Below are 27,631 nucleotides of genomic sequence, written 5' to 3' on the forward strand. Positions count from 1 at the left end.
CAACAGTTTTTAGCCGAAGCGCTGATCTAGGAAGAGGAACTGCAGTAGCAGTTGTAGTCTGAACTGGTCATAGCAAAACTCAACTTATAGTTCAGCTCATCCGTATGTTGAAATGTAGCAAAGCACACCCCCTCCTGTATTATCAACCTTTGGAACCTATGGTGGTTCTGTTTCTCTGTGAGACACATCACCCTGATGGAGCAGAACTTGACCTAAAATAAATAATGAGCCATTTAAATGAGAGCCTGGTTTATTAGTCAGCCTCAATCTGGAGCAGCTCCCTTGTTAGTTCTCGAATATCAAACTTGAGGGGCACCAAAGAAACATGAGCTTTTCAAAACAGTTCAAAGGAAAACCTTGTGTATAGTATCTGTAAATCTACACCATTATGATCAGTTGTGCCTTACTCTCCTTGAGCTCCTTGATGTTTGTGTATGCCACCAGTACCATGTGTTTTGCCTTGCACGTCTATAAATGCTTGTATGAGCTCTGTGGAGTGTGTTGCTGTTGCAGGACTGCGAGGGGCAATGGCGTTTGCTCTGGCCATTCGCGACACAGCCACTTATGCCCGGCAAATGATGTTCACCACCACCCTGCTCATCGTCTTCTTCACCGTATGGGTGTTTGGCGGAGGCACTACACCCATGCTCTCATGGCTACACATCAGGTCAGGAAAGACGCTACTCTCTTTTTGCATAATACTGTAGTTACTCACAGAACCCAGCAGGGGGTGCAAAACCCTAGCATTGCAGTGCATGACCCCTTTTGCAATTTATTGCTCTTGTATGATTGCTATGGTGACCACTGGCCTGAGAGCTAAGTCAGAGCTGGTTGGAGGGCTCTTGATTGTAAAAGCGGGTATTAGTAGAGTGGGCTTTTTTTCATGCTAAAGTTTATATAAACTCTGACAAGTCCAGGGTATTTTTTATTTTATTTTTTAAAACATGGAACTTATCCAAGTTTTGAAAAAGCTGTATGGCTTAACCACTCACCCCATGGCATTTGGTCAACTGTGAAAACACCGTCCCACTCCCACCAGAAGGCCTGCTGTGGTCTGTAATGGCAAGGGCAGACTAAGGGCCCCCGGGCAGCTGCACAGGGTCCCTGCAGAGGCGGAGTTGTTTACATGTACTTGTGCTCACTCAGCAGAGGCAAGATGGAGCTGCCAGACGCCGTTAATAAGTGCGCCTAGGTCCCACACTTAAGAGGATTATGGGATAGCAATGCTAATGGCAGGCACTTTGCAGGAATAAATGTCTCGGGTTGCCAAATGTTATGGCACTGTGCAGTAAAGCTGCTTCACTATGGTTTGGTGAGGGTGGCATGTCCTCTGATTGATAGAAAAGACAAAACGGCAGTGTGAAGTTGACTTGACTGTAACAATGGCCAGGCAGGGCAGAAGTTCCGTCTCATGGGCTATACTGGTAGACATTTGTCATGCTTGTCTGACATGGGTAATGGTGCTTTGGCACTTGCCTGATTACTGTTAGAGGGGGTTTATTTCACATCAGCTCCATGCAGCTTCTCTGGATTGGGCATGACTATTATTATTCTATAGATCATGTGACACAGAATTTTGTTTATTCCTTGGAATTTGAAGAATTCAGAGCTCTGAGTAAAGGGATTTTGAAACCTTTGGTCGTGGACATACTCCTCTTTCTTATTTTTTTATGCTGACTGTGGGGCCTTGTTGAGTGCATGAGAGGCTAAAGTGTAGCCTCAGAACTGACATTTTCTCCCAACAGATTACAATGGAAGCCATAGTGTGAGCGGCTTCAAGACACGGGCACCGTGTAATGTGTGCATGTCTAGCAGTCCAGGCTGTGTTTTGGTTGTGTGATTGTCTCCACTGTTCCTGGCCTCCTGTGTTTGAGTGCTGGGCTGGCCAGCCACGCACTGTTTACCAAATGTTGTGGTGGGTCACTTGGGAGTTTCCTGAGGGAAGAGCATTAATTCCCAGCACTGTTTCAGCCACATATCTGCTGGAGGGTGATCATGTCCGACACAGTGAAGAAAACATTCAAATGAAGCAGTAGAATTCAAGCAGAATCTTCTGCAGCAAAAGTAATGAAGAGCCTGACCTACGCCTCTGCCTTAACAGGCTCTGATTTCTTCTGTTGAAATACATTCACAGCCCGCAGCCTGCTAGCTATGATTACCTTGTATTGTGTGCCAGTGTGAGGGGTTTGAAAATCATATTCTTAACACCTGTAATGTGGAAAATGAAGTTTCTCAAATGTCACATTTCCTGAGTGTCAGGATGCTAACTCTTTGCTATAAACTGGAGCAACCAGTAAGTTTACATGGAAACTAGGTATGAAGGATTTAGCCCAATCTCATTAGGACATGGTGGACCCTTCTAATGCTTTTTTAAACCGATGCTGAAATTCCTCATAAGATTTGAGGACTGATGCACCCAACCTGTAATTTCCCTTTCCTCATCCTTAGTATTTCCTCTTCCTGTGAGTGACTGTACACAACCTATGAAATGTTTTACTGCCAAAAAGCCAGCTGAGCTGTGCATGCCTGGCCCAGCACAGGTCCTGTGTGTGCTGCTCTTGTGCTAGGGGAGGGTGGATACTGCAGGCATTCCCACCTTCTGAACACATGGGCAAAGCTTCTCCTAGCTTGTGACCATCTCGTCTTTTCAGGCTTGGTAAAATATCTTAGAAGTATCATATATTATCCATATGGCCTATTTCATAATGTTTCAAGTGAAGTCCCTGTGTAACTATTGTGTAGCTGGTCTAAGGCTGAACAATATTGCCAAAAAAATGTTGTTGTGTTTTGTTTTTTTTTTGTTTTTGTTTTTTTCCCCCCCACACTTTATGGATGATTCATCAGATTGATTCAGATTTTTCTAATTATTGTCTGATCAAATTGAAAAAGTCTATAACATGATTCAAATGAAATGTTCTTTAATAGATTGCAAAAAATCTGATTACAGTAAGCACAGTACTGTAACAACTGAACAAAGCATTGTGTACAAAATATTGCAAAAATAATACTCGACACCATTAAGAAGGCTGACCTTCTCCACACTGTAAATGGGGACCATATACTTAACAGAACAGAATGGGAAATCTTTCGTTGATTTCCGCTGGCAGCCTATCTTGTGTGGGATAATGCTCCAGAATGATGCTGCTAATATAGCTTTTCTTTTAGAAAGACTTCTGGGTGGAGGACATCAGTTTATTTGGTTTCCACTGCAACTGCTGAAACATTGTCCTGCTGCTTCTCCTAGCCTCTCTACAGACTTCACATTTTACATTGGTTTCTTTCATATTGGAACCAGCTTAATGTGACTGAACAAAGTAATATCATTAACATTTTTTGGAACTAACATGGCACAACAGGACATGATGTTATGCAGAGGTTACTGTTCAGGCCGATGCTCTGGGGATTCTCCCCTGTGTATTGCTACTTGATGTTCGTTTCAGGGAATCACTTTCCTGCATTAGTACAACTTTCATAAAGGGACTGAAGGCTGGAACTGCAGCCAGTGACATGACTGAATGGCTCAAGCATATGCAGGAAACATGTCGGTGCCAAGACTGCTACAGGTGCACTGCATTAAAACTCAATGCATTAAGATGCCACCATTGCATCGTTTGGAGAAGTTTGTCAAATTTTAGCTTTCGATCCACTTGGATCATATTCAGGGTATGAATGGTGATTGGAGTAGAACTGCCACTGTGCTACACTGTGTAGTCTTTATGCTGGTGTAGTGGTGTGATGCACGCATGGGGTGGTCTTTGTTTTGTTGATCACTCATATGTACTTTCTCTCTCATGTATGCTTGAGGTCTCCCTCTCTCTTTTATACTCAGTCTCTCACACGCACGCGTGCACACACAGGCTGCCCTTGGCGTGAGTGTAGTGGACTACAAACGAACGAGCAGATAAAATAGGCTGAATCTGTGGCTACATTTAGATCCCTGTTGCACCCTTATCTTTGTATTCATATGTGTGTTATTTATGATGCTGTAGTGCATATTAATAATAATAATAATAATAATAATAATAATAATAATAATAATATTTCATATTTTCTGCCCTTCTTGCCAGTAGTAGGAAGTCTGTATTAAAGTGACCGACCTTCACAAATGTCCAAAAGCATTACAGGTTGTGATGAAATAAAAGTAATGGTTCTTTTTTATTATTTCCAGTCTCCTACTGACGACAGTAATGCAAGTTGTCTGTTTTGTGCCGTTTCTGCCTTTTGAATAAGCTGGCTCAATTTTTATCATCACTGTCTTCATGTTGCAATACCCACAGGCTTTTGAACACTGTACACAAACATGCTTACATGTTTACAGTATTTTCCTGAAGAACTAGCTGGCTTCATGCTTTAGAAATGCACATTTAGAGATGCAACAGGAGATACTATGATAAATAACACCTGAGGTCATTCAAAGTTATTAATCATTTTGTAAGTCTATTTGTGGTCACTCATCCCATTTAGCCACTGCAAAGACTGAGTAATATATTGCTTTCAGCAGCCTGAGGTAAAAGCACCTCACTGGTGACTGTGTGACTCTACACTACTCAGTGGACAGTGAGTCTGTTGGGCTGAGGGGTAAACTGTGGCTCTGCACATGAGGCTTCTTCACTCCTCTAGCTGGACTTTAGCCTGCCGGGCTGGCCTTGCTATGAGGCTTCCCTGGGAGGTCCCACTTCCTCTCTAAATGAGGAGCTCCGTGAGCACAGACGGCTGATTCAGATCGCACCCGGCAATGCGGGCCCAGCCCCAGGCCATCAGCATGGCGGAGAAAACGTCTCTGCCAGGGACTTTTAGACCTGTGCTGCAGAACACGCCTGTATAACTCGACAAACAGTAGGCTTAAAAAATAACATGCATGAATCCTATTTCCCATGAGACTGTATGCTAGACCTCAGCACCATTCTAAAACAGCAGATAGGTGTTGGTTTTTGTGATCATTCAAAGCCAAACTGCATAACCCTTCCATATACAAGGCACAGTTCAAGTGAAAACTAAATAACCTCTCTAACATTTAGGAGTCCTGGGCTATTTTGGCTGGTTTTGAATACTTTTGATTTTGCCTTTATATACCTCCTTAAATTATGTTTACTATGCCAATGTTTGGTATCTTTTTTCAGCACAACATCAGCTACATAACTTGATGTAGACAGGTTATTTTTTCACTTTGATATACTTTAACAACCTATTGCACCCAAAAAACACAACCCAGAGAGCTCCTTAGGGCTACATAGCCTAGTCTGATTATATTTCTGATTAATTGAGTAAGACCCACTGATTGAATATCCCTTCATTGAGCAAGTTCTTTTTAAAGATAAACTAATCAAATACAAGCAACAAATCTAAACTAAAAAGTTTAAATATTTAGTTATTAGTCTCCAACATATGAGAATCTAACACACTACTACTGAGAATTATTATTCAGCATAATGAAACAGACCTTTATTATGACAGGACTATTGGGGATTATTGCTAGAAACATGTATATTTTTATACATGTGTATATATTTAGCTAAAGGGTAATGTATCTCTCCTAAAATATTTAATAAACATCTTATGCATACATTTTTCATGGTTGATACTACATATTGGTTTTGCTGTAGTTACTGAGTAATTCATTCAAAATGGCAGGAAAAATACATATTTTTAGATTAATAATTTGAGAGTTTTGGAAGGGGATGCTGCCGATAAGTAGCTAGTCAGTGACCATTTGCACTTAAATAATACAATTTTATTCTGTCACTATCGGCTTTATTCTAAGTATATGTTTGTCATTATTGGGGAGGAATGCATTTTTAGTGAGAATCATATTTCATTGCTAGCTATTAGTAACAACCTCCTTAGTATGGGTACGAAAAACAAACTCAAATACACTGCCTGGCCAAAAAAAGTCACCACCCTGGATTTAACTAAGCAAATGGGTAAGAGCCTCCCATTGGATAATTACTGCATGGGTGATTGTTTCAGCTGGCAACAAGTTATTTAACCCTAACTGGTGCGGTGAGTAGTTTCTCATTTGTTAACCATGTCAAAATCCTGTGGTTGTGGAAAAGATGTGAATCTGTTTCAGAAGGGTCAGATTATTGGCATACATCAAGCAGAGAAAACATCTATGGAGATTGCTGAAACTACTAAAATTGGGTCCAACACATTTAAAAAGTGGAAGGACAGTGGGGAAACATCTTCGAGGAACGAATGTGGTTGGAAAAAAATCTTGAGTGATCGTGATCGCTGATCACTTAAACTTGGTGAAATCAAATCGTAGAAAACAACAGTAGAACTCAGGGATATGCTTAATAATGAAAGTAAGAGCATTTCCTCAATCACAATGCCAAGGGAATTCAAGGGATTGGGACTAAACACCTGTGTATCCTTAAAAAAAAACCACTTGTCAGTGAGGCTAACCAGCAAAAACAGCTCCAAGATTGGACTCTGGAGCAATGGAAGGTCATGTGGTCTGATGAGTCCAGATTTTACCCTGTTCCAGAGTGATGGGCGCATTAGGGTAAGAAGAGAGGGGGCTGAAGTGATGCACCCATCATGCCTAGTGCCTACCATACAAGCCCGTGGGGGCAGTGCTATGATTTGGGGTTTCTGTAGTGGGTCAGGTCTAGGTTCAGCAACATTATATGCCTAAAGAATGATGTCAGCTGACTACCTGAAAATACTAAACGACCAGCTTATTCCATCAATGGATTTTTTTTTTCTTCCCTGATGGCATGGCCATATTCCAAGATAACAATGCCAGGATTCATCGGGCTCAAATTGTGAAAGAGTGGTTCAGGGAGCATAAGACATCATTTTCACACATGGGTTAGTCACCACAGAGTCAAGACCTGAACACCACTGAGAATCTTTGGGATGTTCTGGAGAAGACTTTGCGCAGTGGTCCAAATCTCCCATCAATACAAGATCTTGGGGGGAAGGAATTAATGCAGCTCTGGACAGAAATAAATGTTTTGACATTGCAGAAGCTTGTGGAAACAATGCCACAGCGAATGCGTGCCGTAATCAAAGCTAAAGGCGGTCCAACTAAATATTGGCGTGTGATCTCGTTTTTTTGGCCAGGCAGTGAATGTTGTTTGTAAATGTGGCAGCAGCTGTGAAAAGCACCACTACACAAGCATGACCACAGAGGACTTACAAGATATGCACTACTGGTCTCAAACACAGAAAGGTCAGATGACCGTTTGCTAAAAATTACATTTAAAAATGCATGTAGAGATCTTGGACGAATAGATGAAAGATTAATCTTGCAGTGTCAAGAGGCAGAAAAGGCATGAGAAACATGGTGTTGTGGGTGTGTATAGCATGGTTGCCAGCGGAACTGTGTTCACTGTGATGTGACTGTCGATAGCACCACTTACTTTAATTGTTTTAAAAAAATACTATTTTAAATATCACAAGCAAGTACTTAGTAAGTACTAAGTGTTTCTCAGGTTTTCATAGCGAGAATCTTAAATCTTGGGGTTACAGTAACTAAAGTTCTGGTTTTTTTTTTTTTTTTTTTTTTTTGTTTTCTAAATATGTCTACACAAAGAGGAAAGACCATGAATGTTATTTCAGTTACCTAAAATATATGTATTAAAATACATACATGTAGCCAGTGAAGGGGCTTAAGAACTGATATGATGTGGTTCATTTCCTTTTGTTGTTTGTCAGCATTCTGGCAGCAGCATTCTGAACTCCTTGTACATTTGTGAAAGACCTTTTGAGAAGGACAGTCCATAGAGCACTTTGACCCAAAAGTGTGTACAAGTTTGTGCCATGTCAGGAGTGATGAGAATGTCATGGGCATTACAGATACATGATGGTGGTATGCCATTTAGCTGACACAGCTGATGGAGGCCTTAAATGAAGGTTACTGTCCAAAAGGAATCTTGCCTTCTGGTCTTCAGAGATGAGGAGTCTTTTAAAAATAGCTCAATTTTTCTACTTAATTTTCATTAACAAGCACTTTGTCTCTTTTTGTATAACTGCAGAAAACCGAGACCCGCACAAGTTGGTCATCTATGCAATCAAAACTGAGCTTATAAACCATAAAGCATCAGGTGCTGAAGGATGGATATAACTTGTCATCTTCATACTGATTTAAAGTGAATAATATCAATTAACTGGACAATGGCCAAAAACATACTGCTAAAGCAACAAGATTAAGAGAATGTTACTTGCTTGTAGAACTTTATTTTGTTAATTTCCTTCCAGTCAGACTATGTATAGTAAGGGATTCAATTGGTTCATCCCGTAACTGACAAGATTATCCTCAAATTCAAGCTGCCACTCTGCAGTCTAACCTTAGTGTCATTGTTTCCGTTCAGGTTGACTACTAGTGTACAGAACTGAAGGAATTGACAACTGTTGTTCTCCAATTGCTAATTTACTGGTGCTTATTTTGTGAAATGATCTCATGAGATTTGGAATTTCAAATGCTTGGCTTGACATTTTTATAATGACCAAAATGTGTGTGTTTGGAGAAAAGGGGCAAACGGCGTGTGTCCTGTTGGGTCACGGCTCCTGCAAGGGTGTCGCTGCAGACTGCGAGAGTGTCCCCATGCTGTTTGCTCAGGGGTGGCCAGGCCTCGGCCACAGAGAAGGAGGGGCTGCTGGAGCCGTGGCTCTACCTCAGGTAACCTCACAGTGGGCTGTCACGTGTGTGGTGGGGCTCAGCCCTTGTCTGGATGCACACTTCTGGGGAGCAGCGGTGTGGTGTGAGTGTGGGACACTGCTAAATTGGCACGCTGCCTTACCAACAGAGCCACGTCCTGTCGCATTCTCTAAACAGCCATCCCAGCAGAACATCTCTCGTCCCTGTTTACTAGGGACAATGTTTCTTCATGCCACATTTACTCCACCCAGCACCAGACATTTTAGGGACCAACTTGACATGCTTCATTATGAAAGTAACTAAAATTTAAAAAAAATACATTGAGGATGAATACTAGGCTTGGTGTCAGTAGCAGGGTTGATTGCTTCTGAAATGACAGCAGTTGGTGTGATTGTCTAGTAGATCATATATGGCGGGGCTTAAGCCCGTAGAATGCAGGAAAGATCATCACAAAGATTCCACTCAGTCCCTGGTTCTGGAGAGACTACCAGACATGGTTTGTGCAGCAAGTTTAAATCTATTGCTTAAAAAAAAATCTGACCTGAAAATAACCCTCTGCTATTTGTGAAGGGTCTTTTTTGGTTAGTTCAAAGGGAGCTCTGGCCCTGTTTAAAAGAAATCTGATGCCTAGCGTCTTCTGCTGAACTGAAAGCACTGTACAGTATCTTCAAATGAATCTTCATCTAGCAGCAACAGCCTTGAGGAACTGCCTCACTGTCTCTTTCTGGGCATTTAGGTTGACATGATGGCTATGCTGTATTTTAAAGTGTGTGTGTGTGTATCAGAGAGTGAAAGTGGGCGGTGGAGTGGTTGGTTTTTTCTTCTTCTTTCCTTTCTGTGTTGTCTGACTTCCCCCCCCATGCTCTCTGTGAGTGTGTGTGCACATGGAGCTCAGTTGAAGATGCAAAGTGCTCTCCTGCATGACCACCAATGACGAGCGAGGGAGAGATATGCTGATGACTCAACAACACTGAAGAGATTTAACAGAAAAGTGCCATTTTTAGTGTGTTATCTCAAGCAGGTGTGTGCGTGTGTGGATCTTTTTCCTGCTGTTCTCAGAAACATGATAGTGAGTGCAACAGCTACTGGTAACTATTTCAGGAGTGTTTCCGTAGATGGTGTGTCTTCGTGTGTGAGTTCAGACTGCAGGGCATATTGCTTGAGCTTCTACTCCCCCTTCCAAAATCACATTGCTGCTGCAGCAAGAATTTGGGGGTGCAGGTGTGGCTACACACACTTTCTTTCTCTCCTGATATTTAGCTTTGTTCTGGTTATTTGCCCCTCTGACATATTAATGTTCCACAACACCCAAGTTCCATGCCTGCCACCCACAAATACATCATGGATTTCAGTTTGCTGTAACTTAAGATGTTTCTCATTCTATAATCTATGCTCCCGTCTTTCCTTCTGGGACCCCCCACCCCACCCCCCGTGCTTCATCTTTTCCTGGCTGTTACCCTCCTTTCCTCTCACCCACCCTTGTCCTGAAACTCCTTTTGTACCTCTGCTTTCTCCCTATAGGTCTTACCCCAGCTTTGGAAGAATTGGTCTAAATGTACCATAAAGGCATGTTAGAAGTGATGTGCTTTGCTAGGAAGTTGATACTTGATACTTAACTCTGCGGGAACTTGTGATTTGAAAAAGCAATAAAGTCCATGTGTTTCTTTACATACTGGAGACACAGGAGGGGAGGAGGGCAGGTCAGCCCAGCCAGGGGCTATGTGGAGGTGTCGGGGTTTGCAGGCTAAGCCCCTGGGCCCCAGCCCCAGCTCTGAGCTCACGTCTCTACTTGGCCGCTCCCCCGCAGAGATCCCCTGTTGGAGCCATGCTGATTGGCGGACTTCACTCACACACCCCCACGTCTTCACTCTGTGGTGGGGAAAAATGAGCTTTGTAACAAAACTAACTAACTAACAAACCAACCCTGACACTGGCAAGGAGGAGCGCACACCTCGTGATCTTGCTTTTAATAACGCTGCCCTGTGTGTAGAGAAATCCTGAAATACCTCATCTCCATATTAAGGCACTGTCAATGATGAGCAACTGGTTTTTGTGCTTTACGTGGACAGCTTTCAAATCTCAAACACGCAGGGTATCAGATAATCCAAGCCTGTCTTGACAAAGAAGAGTGTAATCCAAAGAGCTGCATGCATTGCTCTCGTGCTCACTTTTCCTATGTACTTGCTCCCACTACACCCCATGAGTTGGACAAGGAAAGAATAGCTGTAATGAAATGCCTGAAAAACATCGATGGCTGGCTTCCCCACTCCCCCACAGTCTGATCAGCAAAGTCCAGTCTGAGTGAAGCGTTTTATCCGCCGGTCCGGAGGTCAGGATACACATGGCTCATATTTCACCCGCCAAACAACTGGTCAGCTGGAGCAGGAGAGCAGGCAATGGAAGGTGTTCTCTCAGCTGCACTCTGAACTTGCATGGAGTTTCAGGCTGAAGGTATGAGGGTAAGGGTGTTTTTCAGCATCTGATATTTTCTCACTCCTGTTTTTCCTGTCCTGGGAGTATGCTGACTAATCTTTGATGTTCCCATCGAGTGTTATATGAGCACTCGTATAACACCCTGCAGCTGTAGATGGACTTTTCCCACAGAAGCAATCCATAACTGGTGAAATGTACAAACTCTAGGCCTGTTGATTATTAAGGAGAATAATATTGTCAATGATTTATTTTTAAAATGACGGTCTTCAAAAACTGTGTGTGAGAGAGAGAGAATGCATGGCTCAGGATGTGGTCATGGAGTCTAGGATGTTTTGAATGTATAGAATTCTTGGCTGAGCAGTCAGAAATGCGGCACAGGAGCGTTGGCTCAGTAGTTCAGCCAGAGCACCCACACACTGAACTGTTCTGTAGGTGTCCAGGAGTATGTAGCCCAACAAACCACAAGGAGAAACTTTCCAAATCTGTCTGCCTGAGTTCACAATGCACTACACTTTGGCCTGAATAACCTCATAGTATCAAAGCTAACGAAGTTTTTTTTTTTTTTTGAACAGGTTTATCAGATGCATGTTTTTGTATGTCTGAGGTGGAGCTCTCACTGCACACAGCATTGCACTGCCAGTCTGCACTGTTTCTGCACTGCCAGTCTGCACTGTTTCTGCACTGCAGTGTCGGTTTGTGCTGTTGCTTACATGGTGTACTTTTCTGCAGAGGTCACTAGGTGCCTGTGTGCTCGTCAACCGGTTGTACATGGGTCCTAGGAGGTCTTGGAGGTGTTTACGAGGCGGTGGTAAACCGCTGTGGACTAGCGTGGTGTAGAGCATAGCACATGGAATTACCAAGTTCTCCATCTCTTTCAGAGTGGGGGTAGATCCTGATCAAGACCTTCAACCATGTGGAGAAAACTTCCAGGTCCTCCAAGGGGTGAGTCTTTCCCCTAGAAATCTGTAGTGATTTCTTATTTACCCTTCTTTCTACAACTACATAAGTTGTTTCAAGCCTGTTCTTCACAAATGGCCCCACAACCACCTTCTAGTACTTCCTGTGTATGAGTAGGAACTGCATGTTCATAGGAAACCAGAAAGCCATGTTGCTCTACATCTTCAGTTAGATGTCAGGCCTCACTTATAACTGTTGTGCTTGGGCCTGATTGTTCTGCTTCTGAAAGATAAGAGTAGCAGAGCTTGCTAGAGCAATAGGTGTCTTTTTTCTAGATACCTTTGAATCTAACCGCAAGGCTTTCTGCTCTCAGTGTTGCTTCCTTTTGCTATTGGCACATGACTGTGAGCTTTCCATGACCCTGACCTTAAGCCTAGCTACAAAGAGGAGAAGAAACGACCCATCTTGCAGGTTTGTGTGCCCATGTGCTTCATGGGAAGAGACTCTTCAACCTGTAATTAAACTTCCTTACATCTCTAACAGAATGTTGGAAACAACTTTTAGTTCCTAGTCCTGTTCTTGGTGTCCGGAAAGTGAAAGGAAATTTTTGTTAATGGCCATTCTGGATGAATAGTGCATTAATTAAGTTATATCTTTTATGCCTCTCATAATTTATTGTAATGAGAAATGGATGTGAGTGGACAGAAATATGTGGGGCACAATCAGAGTTAGAGAGAATTTCATGGTCATGAGTCATCCTGAGAAGACCTGAATGCTGTTCACACTACCAGAGCTATTAAATGTGCTAACCATACTGAGACACTATGATCTTGATGGACAACTCAAAGAAAAGTCCCTTTTAAACTGTTCTTTTAGGTTTTTGTTTGCTGTGAGAGGAAGATTGGCAAGATGGTGTGAATAAAGCTAAAGCTAATGCATAAAGACTCATGCTGTGTTCTTCGGCTGTTTCCTGCTTGTTCACTAGGATGGGAGTCAACAGGCCGGCCAGACTAAGACCAAGCAGGAGAGTGCCTGGCTTTTTAGACTGTGGTACACTTTTGACCACAAGTATCCTTTCTGCATGCTGTTCAGCCCTGGTGCACACATGGACACCAACTCTGCCTCATGCAGTTTTTTTTTGTTTTGTTTCCCCCCCCCCCCCCCAAGTTTCTGCTCTTCAGGAAACTACCAACAACAGCTCCGTTGTGGCATGGTTTTTCAGGTTATGGATGGGCTGCTGCCCAACGTGGTGCTCCATGTGGAAGGTTCGCAGTGCAAAAATGGAAATTGATTATGAGGAGGACAGTGGAAGGAAGAGAGAATGATGTAAGGAGAGGTGGGATTCTGTTGAGAAGCAATCGAAGAATATAACTAGGTTATATGTTTTAAATATAGGTTAAGGTGGTTGTTTTTGGGTCATCCATACACGTTTGTCCCTCCCACTTCTACACAGCTGGGACTGAAAGTTCCCCAGCTGACATGCAGGTCATTCCTGCCGACTAGGTATGTGTGTGCTTCTGTTTTTATGTTGCCGTGGGACTTTGGCATAGTAACGTGCTTATTCATGTATAAGCTGGTGCCTTTGAACTGCAAGTGTTTTGAACTGCATTGTTTATAGAGCAGGCGTTTAGATGTGTTCAGTGGATATAGGCATGTGTGTATGTGCAACATGTTGGTGAAAACTCCAGCAGAGGTCTCTGAGTGAGGTGGGCCCTCTCTAAACATGTGCCCTGTTCAGCTGAAATCATAGGTTAAACCAAAGAAGGGATGTTTGGAACATTGTGTCTGTGTGGTACTTGCCTGACAGACATTTGAAATGGCCTGAAATTGGTATATGATCCCATTATATGAACTATACCACAACATATAGTAAATGAGATGCGGGACAGCTCACTAGCTACCTTGTGAGAGAACTAGCTAGCATGCTAGTTTAAAGCAGTTTTCTCTCCCAAGTAGCTAGCAAACAAACCAACCTATGTTTGTTTGAGAGTTTCAAATCTATACTCTTGTGTCTATATAAATGTATTCAGGTTTTGCTTGTATTTTCACAATACATTTGACCCTCTCTGTCTATCTGATATTAGATACATACATATAACCATTTGAAAAATGTTCACAGGGAGGGTCTTTAACTAGTGTCTTATGGTAATGGTGAATTAATGTGAAACTTTATTGATCTTTCCCAATAACAGTGTATCACTTTTCTCAGTGGGGATGGAATTCACAACTTTCTACAATGGTACAAGTACATTAGTGGTTTGTATGATTCGGGCAGAGTAATGTAAGATGTCTGTGTTGCGCTGGGTTAGACCCAGGCCTGAAGGTGAGCTTGAGCATTCTTAACAATATATAACTGCCTTAGTATGCAGCTGCTGCATTACGTGCTTTAACCCTAAGAACCTTAGTTGTGTTGCTATGGATTTGTGGACAGTGGGACCCTGGGTTTAGTCAGAGACCCATAAGATACTAGTCATATTAAGGGCTGGAGGGAGAAAAATGGAGAAAGCACAAGTAACGTTTGGCTTCATTTTGAGGTTCACCACAAGCCTGATTAGGAGTTTTGAGTATGCTCATTGTACCAAAGCACCATGTCTGTTCTCCTTAACCATAAACCAAGCTACCTGAAGCCCATCCTCACCCACAGTGGCCCTCCACTCACCACCACCTTACCAGCTTGCTGCAGCCCCCTGGCTCACTGCCTCACCAGCCCCCAAGCCTATGAGGTAAGAAAAACGCGCACACACAGACGGAGACAGACACTCTTGACACACACACATTGGTGCATCTGGTACATGTACAGAATATCTGGTACTATATTTACCCCCTACACTACAGGTTACTATACAGTGTAGGGGATAAACCTATTGACTATTTCAGGTTATTTTAATTGGTTGAAAATGTTTGCCAAATTTTGAGTAGACCTTTGGAAATTCACTGATCTTAGCATATAACTGTCTAATAACAGTAATGGCTGAAACGGGTTGTCAATATACCATGCATTCTGTTCTATTCAAATACAGAAAGGCTTAAAACATCTTCATGTGAGGATTTTTTTTTTTTTGTTCAAGATGGATCACAAGGAAATGATTTGTCATCCATGCTGAAGGATGATGCAAAAGCCCCTTTACATTAGGAAAAGGCTATGCCTGGAACAGAATTTGGATAACTGTTTGACTTGGTTAACAGTCGAATGCAGAGGGCATGTGGAAGCAGACATGTGTATAGCAAGATTAGCCATATATTATTACTGATATTTCTTCTTAGTAGTCGTAGAAGAATACTCTGGCAATCAGAAAAGAATTGCTCAGGTGCACACGTGCCACTACTGATGTGTGTTGTTTGAAGGGAGCTAATTCTCTTTCTGTGCAGTCTCTGTTCTGGGCATGCTCAGTGACTCTTATAGAGCATATAGACTCTATAGAGCATATGCTCTATATGTGACAACATGCAGCTGTTGGGTGTTGGTGCAAAACGTATTCATGATTTGTGGCATAGCAGAAGGACCAGTGACAAATTGGGTTCAAATACTAAAAGAAGACCTAGAAGTCCAGATTGAAAAATCATTGTGTTGGTAGAGAAAGAATATTTGCTGCAGCAGTTGGTTGCAGTCAAATGAGTCTGAATAGGAGAGAAAGAGAGGATCTTTCTAGATGATTTTCTTCACCACCTTGTGCTATCTGCCATCTCATTGGTATGTCCAGACACATTCTTTTAAACTTGGAACGTGTGTGTGTGTGTGTGTGTGTGTGTGTGTGTATATATATGTAAAATGTGTGTGTGTGTGTGTGTGCGCGTGCGCACACAAGATGTTCCAGTGAAAGGAAACCCATTATTTGAAGGGGGGAAAAAACGTTAACAATGGTTTATGTTTAATGGTTAGTGCTGCGTGGTTTACATCGCAGTATATTTGCTTGCCTACCCTCTAAGACATGACCTGTTTTTCCATCATTAATCTGAAAGCATACTATGCAGGAAGTATGTATTTATTTATTAATATTCAATAACTACATTGAAACTAAAATGAGGGGTAATATTTCTAAATGATATATATTCTCATATTGATGTCTCTCAACAGTTATTGTTAGGCCTCAATTGAAGAAATTAACTGATCAGTATTTAAAGGAAATTGCATAGAATATTGTTGATTGAACCAAGAGCCCTTCACATATGAGGGAAACAGGATAACCTCTACAGTACAAAAGTAAGTGTAATATGATTATCTCAATATAAATAACTGTTTCAAAAACAGGATGTCAGGGTTACCATAGCATAAAAATTGCACTTGTCAGAACTGAAACCTATATAAAATAAAATAAGTCATGTTATACCAGATTCGTGCTGAGTTATGCAGTGTCTTTCAAAGTCCCCCAAGGCACAACACAATCTTTTTAAAAACTTATACTTCTATCAGTTAGAAAGGAAATGTTCCATTTGTTAATATAGTCATCAGTATCAGTAATATAGTCATCAGACACACAACCCTAGCTCCTTATTGTGACAGGTCATTCAGCTCTTTGTTTAAACTGCATAGATGGGATTCATTTGTGGTTGTCTTTATAATTTTCCACAATTTAAAAAAAGATAAGGCATAGTTTGTTAATGGAAATTAAGCTCAGGGTAAAGACACACTGGGATATTTAGACTCTGTGGGCCAGTTCCCAGACATGGTTTAAGTGTAATTTTTGGACCAAATTGTGAATCATCATTGGAAATTATTTGTGGATTAGGTTTTAGTATAAACATCTTTTTGGAAATTGACCCCTGAAATCTCAGTCTCTGAAGGCTGAAAAGTGCATTATTAGTCTAGTGGTACTTTTTTGCCTGTAACCTTAACATTAAGAACTATGCCAGTAATGTCTGAACAATAGTATACTTTCATCCTCGTAAATATCTCTATTGTCTGGGACATTCTCTCTGTTCACAGTAGTGAAATACTGTAATGCTGTCATGTGGCCTACCAAAGAGCTCTGTTGTCAACCTGGAATCATTCCAGAATCTCAACATGTATGGGAATGAAGAATTGCATCAAGTTGGCTCAAAAAACCCATCACTGATTGCCTATATTCTTTAGAATAGATTCTAAAAATTTTTACACATGTTTTAAATGTGTTCATCAGAAGCAACATGCACTAATATGCTGGAAAGAGGGCAGGGATTCAGCTTTAAGTTACTATGGCCCCATACTAGGGCATTTTCATTGTGATGAGAGATCTACTAACATACTTAACTTTCTAGAAATAAACTCAAAACCTGTTGGCAGGTTTTTATTTTTGTTTTATGGGTTTAACCAGTTATTTTAATGATGCTTCTTAAACTTGTGCTTTTAATTAATAGTGGTGGTGATGACACTTTTTTCCCCACCCCCAAAGGTAATGCATGTAAATTAGAATACATTAAGAAAGTGAGATCCCATAATCTTGGCATTGAATAAAGCAACAAAATATCTATTTGAAACTATACTGTAACCAACCTAATGTAACAATACAGTATTCTTTAAGAGCCATGCTATAATTTGCAATTTATGTTAAGACCTAGAACAGAATATAATGTGAATCTTTTAACTCTTCTTGTACTATTAATTTTAATGTTGACTGTGGTAATACATTTTGACTAAACACTGAAAATAATTTATTCATCACATTTGAAACTAGTTGCATTTCTATGCCCTGGGGAAGAGTATATGAGGTCATTTTGGAACACTATACAGCCTTTTGGGGTTAGTGGCTCGGGTGGGGGTGGGGTGGAGAAAATGGAGTACAAAACTGGAATTTTCCAGTTCAGTGATACCCATATCAGACAACAGCTAGTACCAGAATCCTGTCAATAATACATACTGTTGCTGTCTATCAGTTTACTTTAATCAGGTTTTTTACAGAATATAGTATGGTTTTTGATTAACAGTCAAAAAATTTAAAACTTTAGTTAAAACATTAATGCTTAGAATGCTTTTAGGAAGTCAAACTACTGCTGCTTCCTGTGGTTTATGTTCCAAGTCAGTGTCTCAAAGAACAAAATTAATTGCATATTGGCATTTATGCAAGATTTGTATGCATTTTTTAAAATGTATATTTGCATTGATGCGTTCTGAGCGTACTGAGGCACATCCCATCATGCTGCAGTCTGCTGTTTAAGTTACTCCTGACTCTGCATCTCCATGGACCATTTCTATAACTGAACTTGTTGCGTGACTGCATTAAAATACCAGTTGGTGCTACTAATAAGTGCCACCTATGTCAACACATTTAAGAGTAGAGGAAACCATGAATAACTAACTGGCTTTATTTTTGAGAGATTACTGAAAATTCATTTATGTCATAACATTGCACTGAGCCCTCTGGTTTGAAGGAAGTGGAGTTTGGCGAGTGCTTCAATGGCAGCTTTCTTTTCCATAGCCTGACTGCTGATGTTCTTATCAAACTGGAATTAAAGATGGAGAATGACAGATGGGCACAAAAGTGAAAGTTTTTAAACTTGGCTCATTCTGAAGGAAGACGCCCTCCATGTCTGCCGCCTGAAAGGAGACTTTCAGTGATGGCTCACTGATGGCCGTGGGCCTGCAAGCCATTACATTCCGGCATCTCTGATGCGGAGAACGCTGGTATTCACTGTGCCGTCACAGTTTGATTTCGTCTGGCAAATTCCCCTTTTCATGTCAATGCTGATACTGTAGCTGAGGCTGCTTGGAGGATTTCGCAAACATCTCACAGCCCTCCATTGTGCTGTTGGGGCACAATGAGCTAAATGTCCTGCCGGCCCACATCGCCTGGCCCTATACACTAGCCTCCACCACCATACCACTGCCCTTTTCTGTGCATGAGGACAGGGCGCTGCACAAACAAAAGCAAACACAAATCTTTCACTATTGAAAATTGGCTATTTGTGACATCTTCACCCTCACCACTCCTGCTAGCAGTAGAACACGTCACAGTGTGTGTCGTTTTGTGTTTCTGAAATCTCGTCAGCATTCACTGAATTGGACGCTCTTTCCATGCACACCAGCCTCCGGTGTCTCATCTGCTTTTGCTTTTCATTGTCATGGAGTTCGCCTGTAAATCACACCCCCTTTCTCCATCTACCTGTCCTGATGTGCTGCCTCTCACTAGAACTCCTTAACAGCTCAAGTAAGACATACTTATTACATAGTAAGGTTGTTGGCCTGTGTGCGTGCGTGCGTGTGTGAACGTGAACCTGCAGTCCGCAGCATGTCAATCTACCCCTTTGTTTTGCCAAGAGCGGTCAGTGTTTGTGTTGCCAGTGGACATGCAGCACAGGTAGCTACTACTTTGCTGGTTCACTTATTGCTGCTGTTTGCGTTCTTTGTCTAGTTTCATTTATTTCCACTTTTGATGTTTGTCTCTTTTGACATTTGGTAAATTTTTCATTTGTAATTTAAAAATGAATTATAATGACCTGTAAAAGACTCCTCTTTGACAGTGATTCACCTAAAACGGTGTATCCTCTCCTCTCAAATGAAAGGGAAAGCGCTTCAAACTCTAAAATGAGTTTGCCAGAGCAAACTCATTTTAGTACAAATCCCAAAAACCACATAGATTTCTTGAGTATAATAGCTCCTTAATTATGTAAATTGCTATCAAGGTCATACTGATGCACAACAATTGAATCGGACCAACCTTTGCCTTATCTAACCAAAGAGGACATGTCTGTTTTAGAACTAAAGACGTATGTAGATATTCTTGGTTGACTCTTTCAGCCAGACATGCTGAGAGAAGTTATTAAACAGATGTTAGTTATTTTTCTCACAAAGGGGTGTGTGCGCGTGTATTTGTTTTCTCGTGTCAGAAGATCTAAATCTACTTCAGTTTTTTACACTGCTCTTGTGTGTCTCTACAGCGTTGATGAGCCTTTGTTCTAAACTTGCAACTTGAATCTTATGAGGGGGTGTGTGCACTCTGATCACCCCACCCCTCTCTCCTAATGACCCACTTGCCACTGTGGTCCACAGAACAGTGAGCAGCTGCCAGATGCTGACTCTGACCTCATAGTGACGGATGGTGAGCTGACCCTGAGCTACGGTGACACGGCCGTCACCGCTAACGGGGCCTCCTCATCCTTGTCGTCAGGCACCAGGGGCCCCGACAGCAAGCGCGACGGCAGCACATCCGAGGAGGCACTGGAGAGAGAGCCAGATACACACGAGCAGGAGCTCCTGAGCCGCGGCACGCGGCTGGTTTTCCCCATTGAGGACCATGCCTGAGCCGCCCCGCCCCTGGCCCTCCCCTTGCTGCTCCCTTGCCTGCCGTCCCTCTGCCCTTGACACCTGTCTGATGCTTCGCTCCATGTGACCAGGCTCCCAGGACGAAGGAAGTGAATGGCAGAGAGACTGATGGAGAAGGTGTGGCGGCCTGGGCGGTCTGAGGGTCACCCAGGCACAAGGACTGATGCTGCATACTGTGATAACTCTGTTTCTCTTTGTTTATGTTGAAAGAGAATAGGAAACTCCCTTATGGAAAGTGTTGAACAGTTTTGGCCATTCTAAGTGCAGGTTATATGGGGTGTGTGGTTGGTTGCAGTTGCTGTAAAATGGAAGAAAGTGGTGTTCTTGGAGTGTCATCATCGATACAGAATGACAGTGCTGCTAAAATCAAAAGAACCAACTACTTCCTCTAGTAGGAGAGCCATAGCAAGTCTGACCAAATGAGGAGAGTGAAGGCTTTGAAGTATCAATTCACTATATGCCACTCAGACTCCCACAAATTGGCTACAATGTATAATTGGCATCTGTTTCAGTGATGTTTATTTTTCGCTATACAAATACTTCTCTGATGGTTTAGTATACTTAACTCTGGTTGGACGCATTTTTAACCCATTAAACTTCCCTCTTTCAGCATCTTCAGCTTTAAAATGCAAATTACTTTTTCCAATTTAACAATACTTTGGATCTGGTTGTGAGTGTGGTCTTCTGATTTAGTCACCAGCTTCACACATTGTCTCTGTGCTCCATTGTTCCAGCTAGCCTATGGTGTTTTGCAGTTTGTATATATAAAGCAAAACGCCCCTAGTCACTGCTGTGTAGACACATTAAACTATGGCTGCAGATATCTGCTCAGAGCATACATGATGGAGGCTCACAGCTATGTTGTTTTGAGCACTGTTAGATGTTGGCATGGTGCCAGTGATTCAGGACTCTGCCCAGTCTTTCCCCGCTGATGACGCCCCTGTGTCATGGCCCCTGTTGTGTTATGCACGTCATTCACCGCTGCTTTTCGAGCCAGCCATTGTAAAGGTGACTGCTAGTCATTATTAATATGACCACTAAGGACATTGTAAAGATGATCTCTGGACCCATTGTAAGCCTGACCACTATAGCCATGATAAAGATGACCTGTAGAGTGTGGCTTGTCTGCAGCCTTCTCGCTGTCTGGGTTGCAGGCCCTCTGAGGCGCACACAGCTGTCCAGAAATGGAGGCAGCCAGCTGAGCACCTTGCCTGGTTCTGGAGCAGAGCTCTAAGCACACTGCATCTGCACAGATCTGGGCTGATTCTGATCAAAAGCAGCTGGAGCTGAACTAATGGCGCTGCAGGCAGTGGGGCTGGTGAGTGGACCAGTAGCACAATATGAATGATCCAAAAGGGGCAACTGACCAAATACTCCAAATGTTTAGCAGAAACATGGAATTTAAGTAACTGGTGAGATTGTAGATGGCATGTTTGTCACTGGATCACACTCTGTATACCTATTTTAAAAAAAAAACACCCACATCCTAAAGAAGCAGCTAGAACTCAAGATCACTGTGAGGTTTAGTTACTTGTGCATTTTCAGTCCAATGATGAGTCTAAACAGATTAATAACATTTGGTTTCAAAGGAAACATTTGAAGTAATCCATCTTTTGAGCTCCTATAGATTTAAAGCTAGAACCACCCAACCTGGCATTATCCTCTGCTTAGCACAAGTTAAGATGATGCAGGCTTTCTGACTTTAAAGTAATCTGAGTAAGGCCAGTTTGGTTCTGCTCCTAATGTGATCATTATTTTTGTCATCAATGCATCCATTGATGCCCACTTTGTTTAATTTAATATTAATTGCTTGAAGCAATATCAATTGTGATTAAGACATTAACCCTGAAAGAAAACACTTTGGGCTTACATACCTCCTGATTTTCTGTCTAGTCAAATCAGGTGCTCTCCTTTCTTTGTAAAATATGGGTGAATGACATCATGGCTTCTTTCCTGGACTGAACCTAGCCAGACTATCGCACACCTGGGAGTAAACTGTGACAATGACCACCTATCAGCCGTGCACTGTTGCCAAAACGCCCCCACTCTGCATGTGCTGAAGGAAGCCACTACAAAAGGATGGCGGCAATAGGCTCTACATTGCACATTCCGACCACAATTGCGCCTCAGCAGAGAACGGCTGCCGCAGCAGGGGCTGAGAGGTCGTTGCAGATAATTGCACTTTGTAATTGGTGACTCAGCTAGTGAATTTCCTGGTGTGGAATGAATCAGCCCCATCACTTTAATGGTGATCAGGTCCCAGCTGCAGCTAGAGATTTTGGGGACTATATACAGCTGCTTCAGGCCCATGGGATTTTACATCTGCTCTGAGGTATACTGACTATCCTTGTTTGATTGCTGGTTTCCCTGACCGTAATCTGAACAGATCTGTACATATGTCCAAGTTATGCTCCCACTCTCCTGTAGCTGCCATATATTACCTGCTATGTTCTGCATGTCGGTCTCTGTTTAAAAACAAAGATCTGTAAGCAGGGTGATGCTTTGAATATCTGATGTACCTATATACCAAAATGTCCTGTATGGCTCTGGGAGTGTTCGTTGTTGTTGTTGTTGTTATTGTTGTTATTATAGATTTTTAAAAAGCACTTGGCCTGTTTGACAACTGGTATGCATTGTAGTATGACAATTGTGCATTTTGAAAATATTCATTGTATTGAACTGGTTTACATAAGCAATATAATAAGTGATTTGCTTTATGTTATCAAATAAAAAGTCAGTGTTTACTACAAATGTCTTTATTTACAAAGTGTATTCATAAATATTATTCACAGAGGATGCAATAATTTGTCAACAAAATAGTTGTTGGTCACTAAGATGGCAACCATGGCTTGTTGTGAAAGTAACTAGAAAGAAATGATAATACTGTCACTGTTGATCAAAAGGCCACCCTGCCAACAGAGGTTAGCATTGCCATTTAGAGCATAATGTAATCACGTTTCTGCCATGATCTAACTACTGTCTGTTTAAACATTCAAGCGTCTAAACCAACATACACTGTGCGTGTCGTATACACTCTAGGCTGGACTCCACTCCAGCTTGGAATGGACGGTGTGAATCAGTGATTACTAAGGCATTTTATTTGGCTACAAAACAGTTTCACAACAGAGAGGGGAAGACTCCAGTTGTTTGGAGTCAGAAGGGAGCACTATCTCCTTAGTTATATTTATGCATCTGTCCCCCTATAAGTGAATTTAGTGTGTCCTTGCACACTGGAACTGAAGTGTTTGTGAATGCTTATCTGCATTTTGCCTTTTTTTAAGAAACAGTTTATAGGAATGTATAGGTTACTCTAATTCTTGGGACACCCACAGTAGTGCGTCATAAAGGAGGACAGGTAAACAGTGTAACATCCCGGGATGAGTGCGTGCACACATACACACACCCTTCAGGACACATTCCTCTCTGCCCTCACAGACACACTGTTCTCTCTCTCCTTCCATTTATGTAACCTTATTGTATCTTATGTTCTATCTCAAGGTCACTGTTAGTGTGTTTTCTTGTAGGGGATTTTGGTCAGCATCATCTGAGACCTGGGGGTTTCTTGGCCCACACAACAGTTCTATCTCGCTGACTCCGCCTCCCACAGCAATGGTAGGCTGCTTACTCTCTGGCTCCACCCCCACAGCTATGGTAGGCTGCTTACTCTCTGGCTCCACCCCCACAGCTATGGAGGCCTATCCTAGAAAGGAATTGCACATGAGTTCCCAGCAGCTCAGTGTCTGTCTTCACATCTACCACTGCAGCTTCTGTCCACCTCCCACCTCAGCTCTGTTCTCTCTGTCCTCCTCCTCAAGCCCCTGAAATGAAGAGAGACAAATCCAGATAAAGTTCACATTATTACTGTTATTAGCTGCTGTACTGGCTCCTGAATCAGAATCTGTATTCACCAAGTTGCAGTTGTACCAGAAGTACTGTATGCAACAAGTACACTAGCATGCACCAACAGACCCATAATGATGCCTTTCAGACTATTGTTACTTTTAGATTTCCTATAATATAAACTTGTGTAGGTTTGGCGACATTTAGCAGACCAGCCGCTTTATTTCTGTATGGTGAGAAGAATTATTTGTGTTGACTGTGTCCAAAAGCACTGCCATGGCTGTTAATTAAATTAAGTAACAATAGAAAGGAAACTGTGTAACTGTTTGGTGTTATAAGTGTCACTCCCCTTAGAAAATGGAGTAGTACTCCAAGAGTTGAACAGCCCCAAAGGAGCGCGGTTCAGCCACGTGTCATCGCAGGAATGTGTGAGTTCATGCCATTTCCCATTTCCCTTGGGAAATTTGGGCCTGGTGGTGAATTGGGGCCTTATTCTGACCCTCCCCAGAATTTACATTCATAGCCCAAAATGGCTTCAGTTACCGTTAAAACCTCGACAACTGGACTAACAATCACAGCTACGTTTTAAAGGTGGCTAATGGCTAATCAGTTTCTAGGTAAATTAAATAGCAAATAAAATGGTATATTTATAACAGATACCAGGAACGTCACTGAATCAGCAACTGAGCATTTTAAAAATAATTTACTGTGCTAAAGTAAGGCACACTTAAAAATAAAAATAATACTAATAAAATAACTGTAGGCATGACTGTATTTTGTGTGCCAGATTAGTAAACAAACAAAGAAATAAAACTCCATTCGGCCAGGAGTCCGAGCTGACACGACACGAGCCCAGTGACGGCTGGCACCAGCCTTCGCCAAGATGACCTGCAGCTCATTGCGATCTTTACATTTATTTGCCTTGCAATGGACTGCTTAGACTCGGAAACCTTGCTAGCCATCAACATGGTCGCACTAAATCTACGTGAATAGTAGTTTTGTCACGGCAAAGGTATTTTGATTTCACTCAACCCGGCTGGATGGAACATAAAAGTATGTAAACCGGTTGCTGCGCTTATCATCATAAACTGATTCTATTGGTTTTTGCTGAATTAAGAGAAGTGAGCAAGGACTGCGTGTGAGATTCACTTCTAAAGCTTGTGAACAGCAGAAACATCTTGCTGCTGTGTTATGAACTCTGTAAACGGTGAATGTGAAATTGCTGACACATTCAGCTGCTCTGTGGCCGTCTACTATGCGAACATTTGCAAGCGGCGTCACTTTGCTAGGTTACAAAACGTGAGCAAGGCAATGATGAACCCAATCATTAAGGTCGACTAAGTGTTTTACTGTTTTTTTACGCTTTTGCATAATCTGTCCTGAAGATTAGATGTTTAACTTACTCATACAATTATTTTGTCCACATCTTTTTGTAAAGAGGGCACTACTTCATTTTACATTAAAAACATAGTCAAATAAAAAGTATATTGCCCACTGCAAATATGCAGTTCCCAGTGAAATACTTTATATATACACGTATATAAGAACACAATGCTGTCTCGTATTTGTCTCTGTTCCGCTATGTTGCTTCCTTTTTTCTATCAAAGCGTTTGTCAACGTTACGTCAGACCTGCTCTTCTTGGGTTGTTGGCCCGGAAATCCAAAAATGCTTTATGGAGCTACCTCTTCTAAAACGCGATCAACGAAGAATGTTGTAATTAAGGACTTATAAAACTGTGAAACTCAAAGTATAAAGCCTGGTTTAGTGCTATGCTTGAGATAATGTTCAATGTGATACTCTTTTTTTTTTCTTTTTTTTTTTTTAAATAGACTTTGTGAAGCCAAGATGTGATCAGTGTTCTTATAGCCTACTAATAATCTGTGTGCTCATGGCAGAACACTGACTGACTCATATATAGCTGCGACAGTCTCATGGCTTAGTGTGAAGTGGAATCCAGTTAGACTGTGCAATTCTACTGGTAGAAAATCAGTCTAATCTATTCATTATTGTTAGAAGCGACATTTGCGGTATTGTTCTATGGTCAAAATCCAAATTAAATCATCCACTATGTTTTGCTTTTTGGTTTGGCAAGATCTTTTATATGAAAGGATGAGTCTGGTGTCGTAGTGAGGTTTTCTTACTGTATGTCTGATCCAGGTTTCTTTTCTGGTAGCCCAATTGACGCATCACTTCACTACAGTAGGCTTCAACTTGATTAATTTGCTCAACATTCAGGCGTTCTCTCCAGGCAAATATGGCTTCTTTTGCGTCTCTCGAAGATATGAGAAAAGGTTTGTCTGAAGAATAGCCTTGTCCGTGCGTCATGTTCAGTACAAACTTCTCCAAAGCAGGAGATATCGTGAGGTTTGAAAAACGATACAGCCTCTGTAATTCCTCCACGGGATGCAAGACCAAATCTTCATATCGTATCTGTATGTAGTTTCGTTTTACCCACGGGGGAGCGTTCATAACGAGCAACATGTCGTTCAACCAGTTGTCGCATATCAGCTCCATTGCACTGGCTACATAATTCTCAGCGCGATTCACCCTGTTGTTGGGGACGAGAAGGCGTTTATATTTATCAGTCTGTTTCTTGCTTCTGAGGACCTGTATGCTTTCTTTGACCAGTGCGAGCTTTGATTTCAACCGTGAGTTGTGAACTGCCCGCGGATCTCGGAATAATTGTATAATTTGTAGATTAAGCGTCGGGTCTCGCATCAACGGCACCAGAACACCGATGTCTAGGACCCTCACGTCCTTAATGACTACTACAGGATACTTCTTACATTCTCTCTCCAATTCTTTGATGTCTCTTGGTTTGCACTTACTACAGACATCCCCCTGAACTAATCCTATGTCATGCTTTTTATATGCATTACAGAGAGGCTCTGAGCAAATAACCTTGTTAGTTTTCCACCCAAAAATAAAAGACGTACTTATATTGGCTGCCCCCGCGTAGAGTTTTAAAACAGAGAAATCACAACGGAAAAGTGAGTTCATCATATCCCGGACTGCTCCTTGCAGACTACCAGCGTCTCCCGGATAGAGAGCTTGCCACATATTCCACATTGGTTCATATAAATAAAATACATCGGGGTGCTGGTTAAATAATTCTCCTAAAAAGGAAGACCCTGTCCTCCACGTAGCGTGCACATATATGTGTAATTTCGACTGGCTCCTGTTGCCATTGTCCTCCGTCGTCTCGTTTGAGTTGCCCAATCTGTCCCCGTTATTCCATAGTGCCATTGTGTTTTCCAAATCAGGACATCTCTGTTGTTGCAATCCATGTTTAACCTGAGACGATTTACTCCGGTAATCTAATACATATGGAATGAGAAGTAGAACTACAGAATACCCAAGAATTAGAATTATATACTTCTTCTGAAGCTTCCTCTTCATTTCTCCAGAAAACGTCGCTTGTCCCGGCGATCTGCCCAACGAGATTTGGCGCCCCTGTATGAACACCTACGACAGCTTCAGCAGTGTTTGGAGGGTGGGGGCGGGGCGGGGCGGGGGTCGGAGTGGGACGGGGGACTGCCCACCATTCAAAATAAGAGCTCATGTCACATGTCCGCAGAACATCACTGCACTCGACACAGATTAGAGAGTCTGCTAAAAA

General features: G+C 42.0%; 2 protein-coding genes across 2 annotated transcripts in view; one reads left to right on the forward strand and one right to left on the reverse strand.

Moving 5' to 3' along the window:
• slc9a7 (solute carrier family 9 member 7) overlaps positions 1 to 22,915 on the forward strand; it is a 42,879-nt gene extending 19,964 nt beyond the window's left edge. Inside the window, exons 12-16 of the mRNA XM_035524100.1 lie at positions 514 to 667; positions 11,917 to 11,980; positions 12,921 to 13,003; positions 14,553 to 14,658; positions 19,899 to 22,915. Coding sequence (XP_035379993.1) covers positions 514 to 667; positions 11,917 to 11,980; positions 12,921 to 13,003; positions 14,553 to 14,658; positions 19,899 to 20,150 — 659 coding nt within the window. The 3' untranslated portion in view covers positions 20,151 to 22,915. The remainder of the gene's footprint in view (positions 1 to 513; positions 668 to 11,916; positions 11,981 to 12,920; positions 13,004 to 14,552; positions 14,659 to 19,898) is intronic.
• Positions 22,912 to 27,460, reverse strand: chst7 (carbohydrate (N-acetylglucosamine 6-O) sulfotransferase 7). Its single transcript, XM_027005589.2, has 2 exons — positions 26,154 to 27,460; positions 22,912 to 23,989 (listed from the first exon to the last, which is right to left on the reverse strand). The coding sequence occupies exons 1-2, from the start codon at positions 27,409 to 27,411 to the stop codon at positions 23,982 to 23,984; spliced, it is 1,266 nt and encodes a 421-aa protein (XP_026861390.2). The 5' UTR covers positions 27,412 to 27,460; the 3' UTR covers positions 22,912 to 23,981.
• Between the last annotated feature and the right edge of the window lie 171 nt (positions 27,461 to 27,631).

Source organism: Electrophorus electricus, chromosome 3, assembly GCF_013358815.1.
Source record: "Electrophorus electricus isolate fEleEle1 chromosome 3, fEleEle1.pri, whole genome shotgun sequence".
Lineage (NCBI taxonomy): Eukaryota > Metazoa > Chordata > Actinopteri > Gymnotiformes > Gymnotidae > Electrophorus > Electrophorus electricus.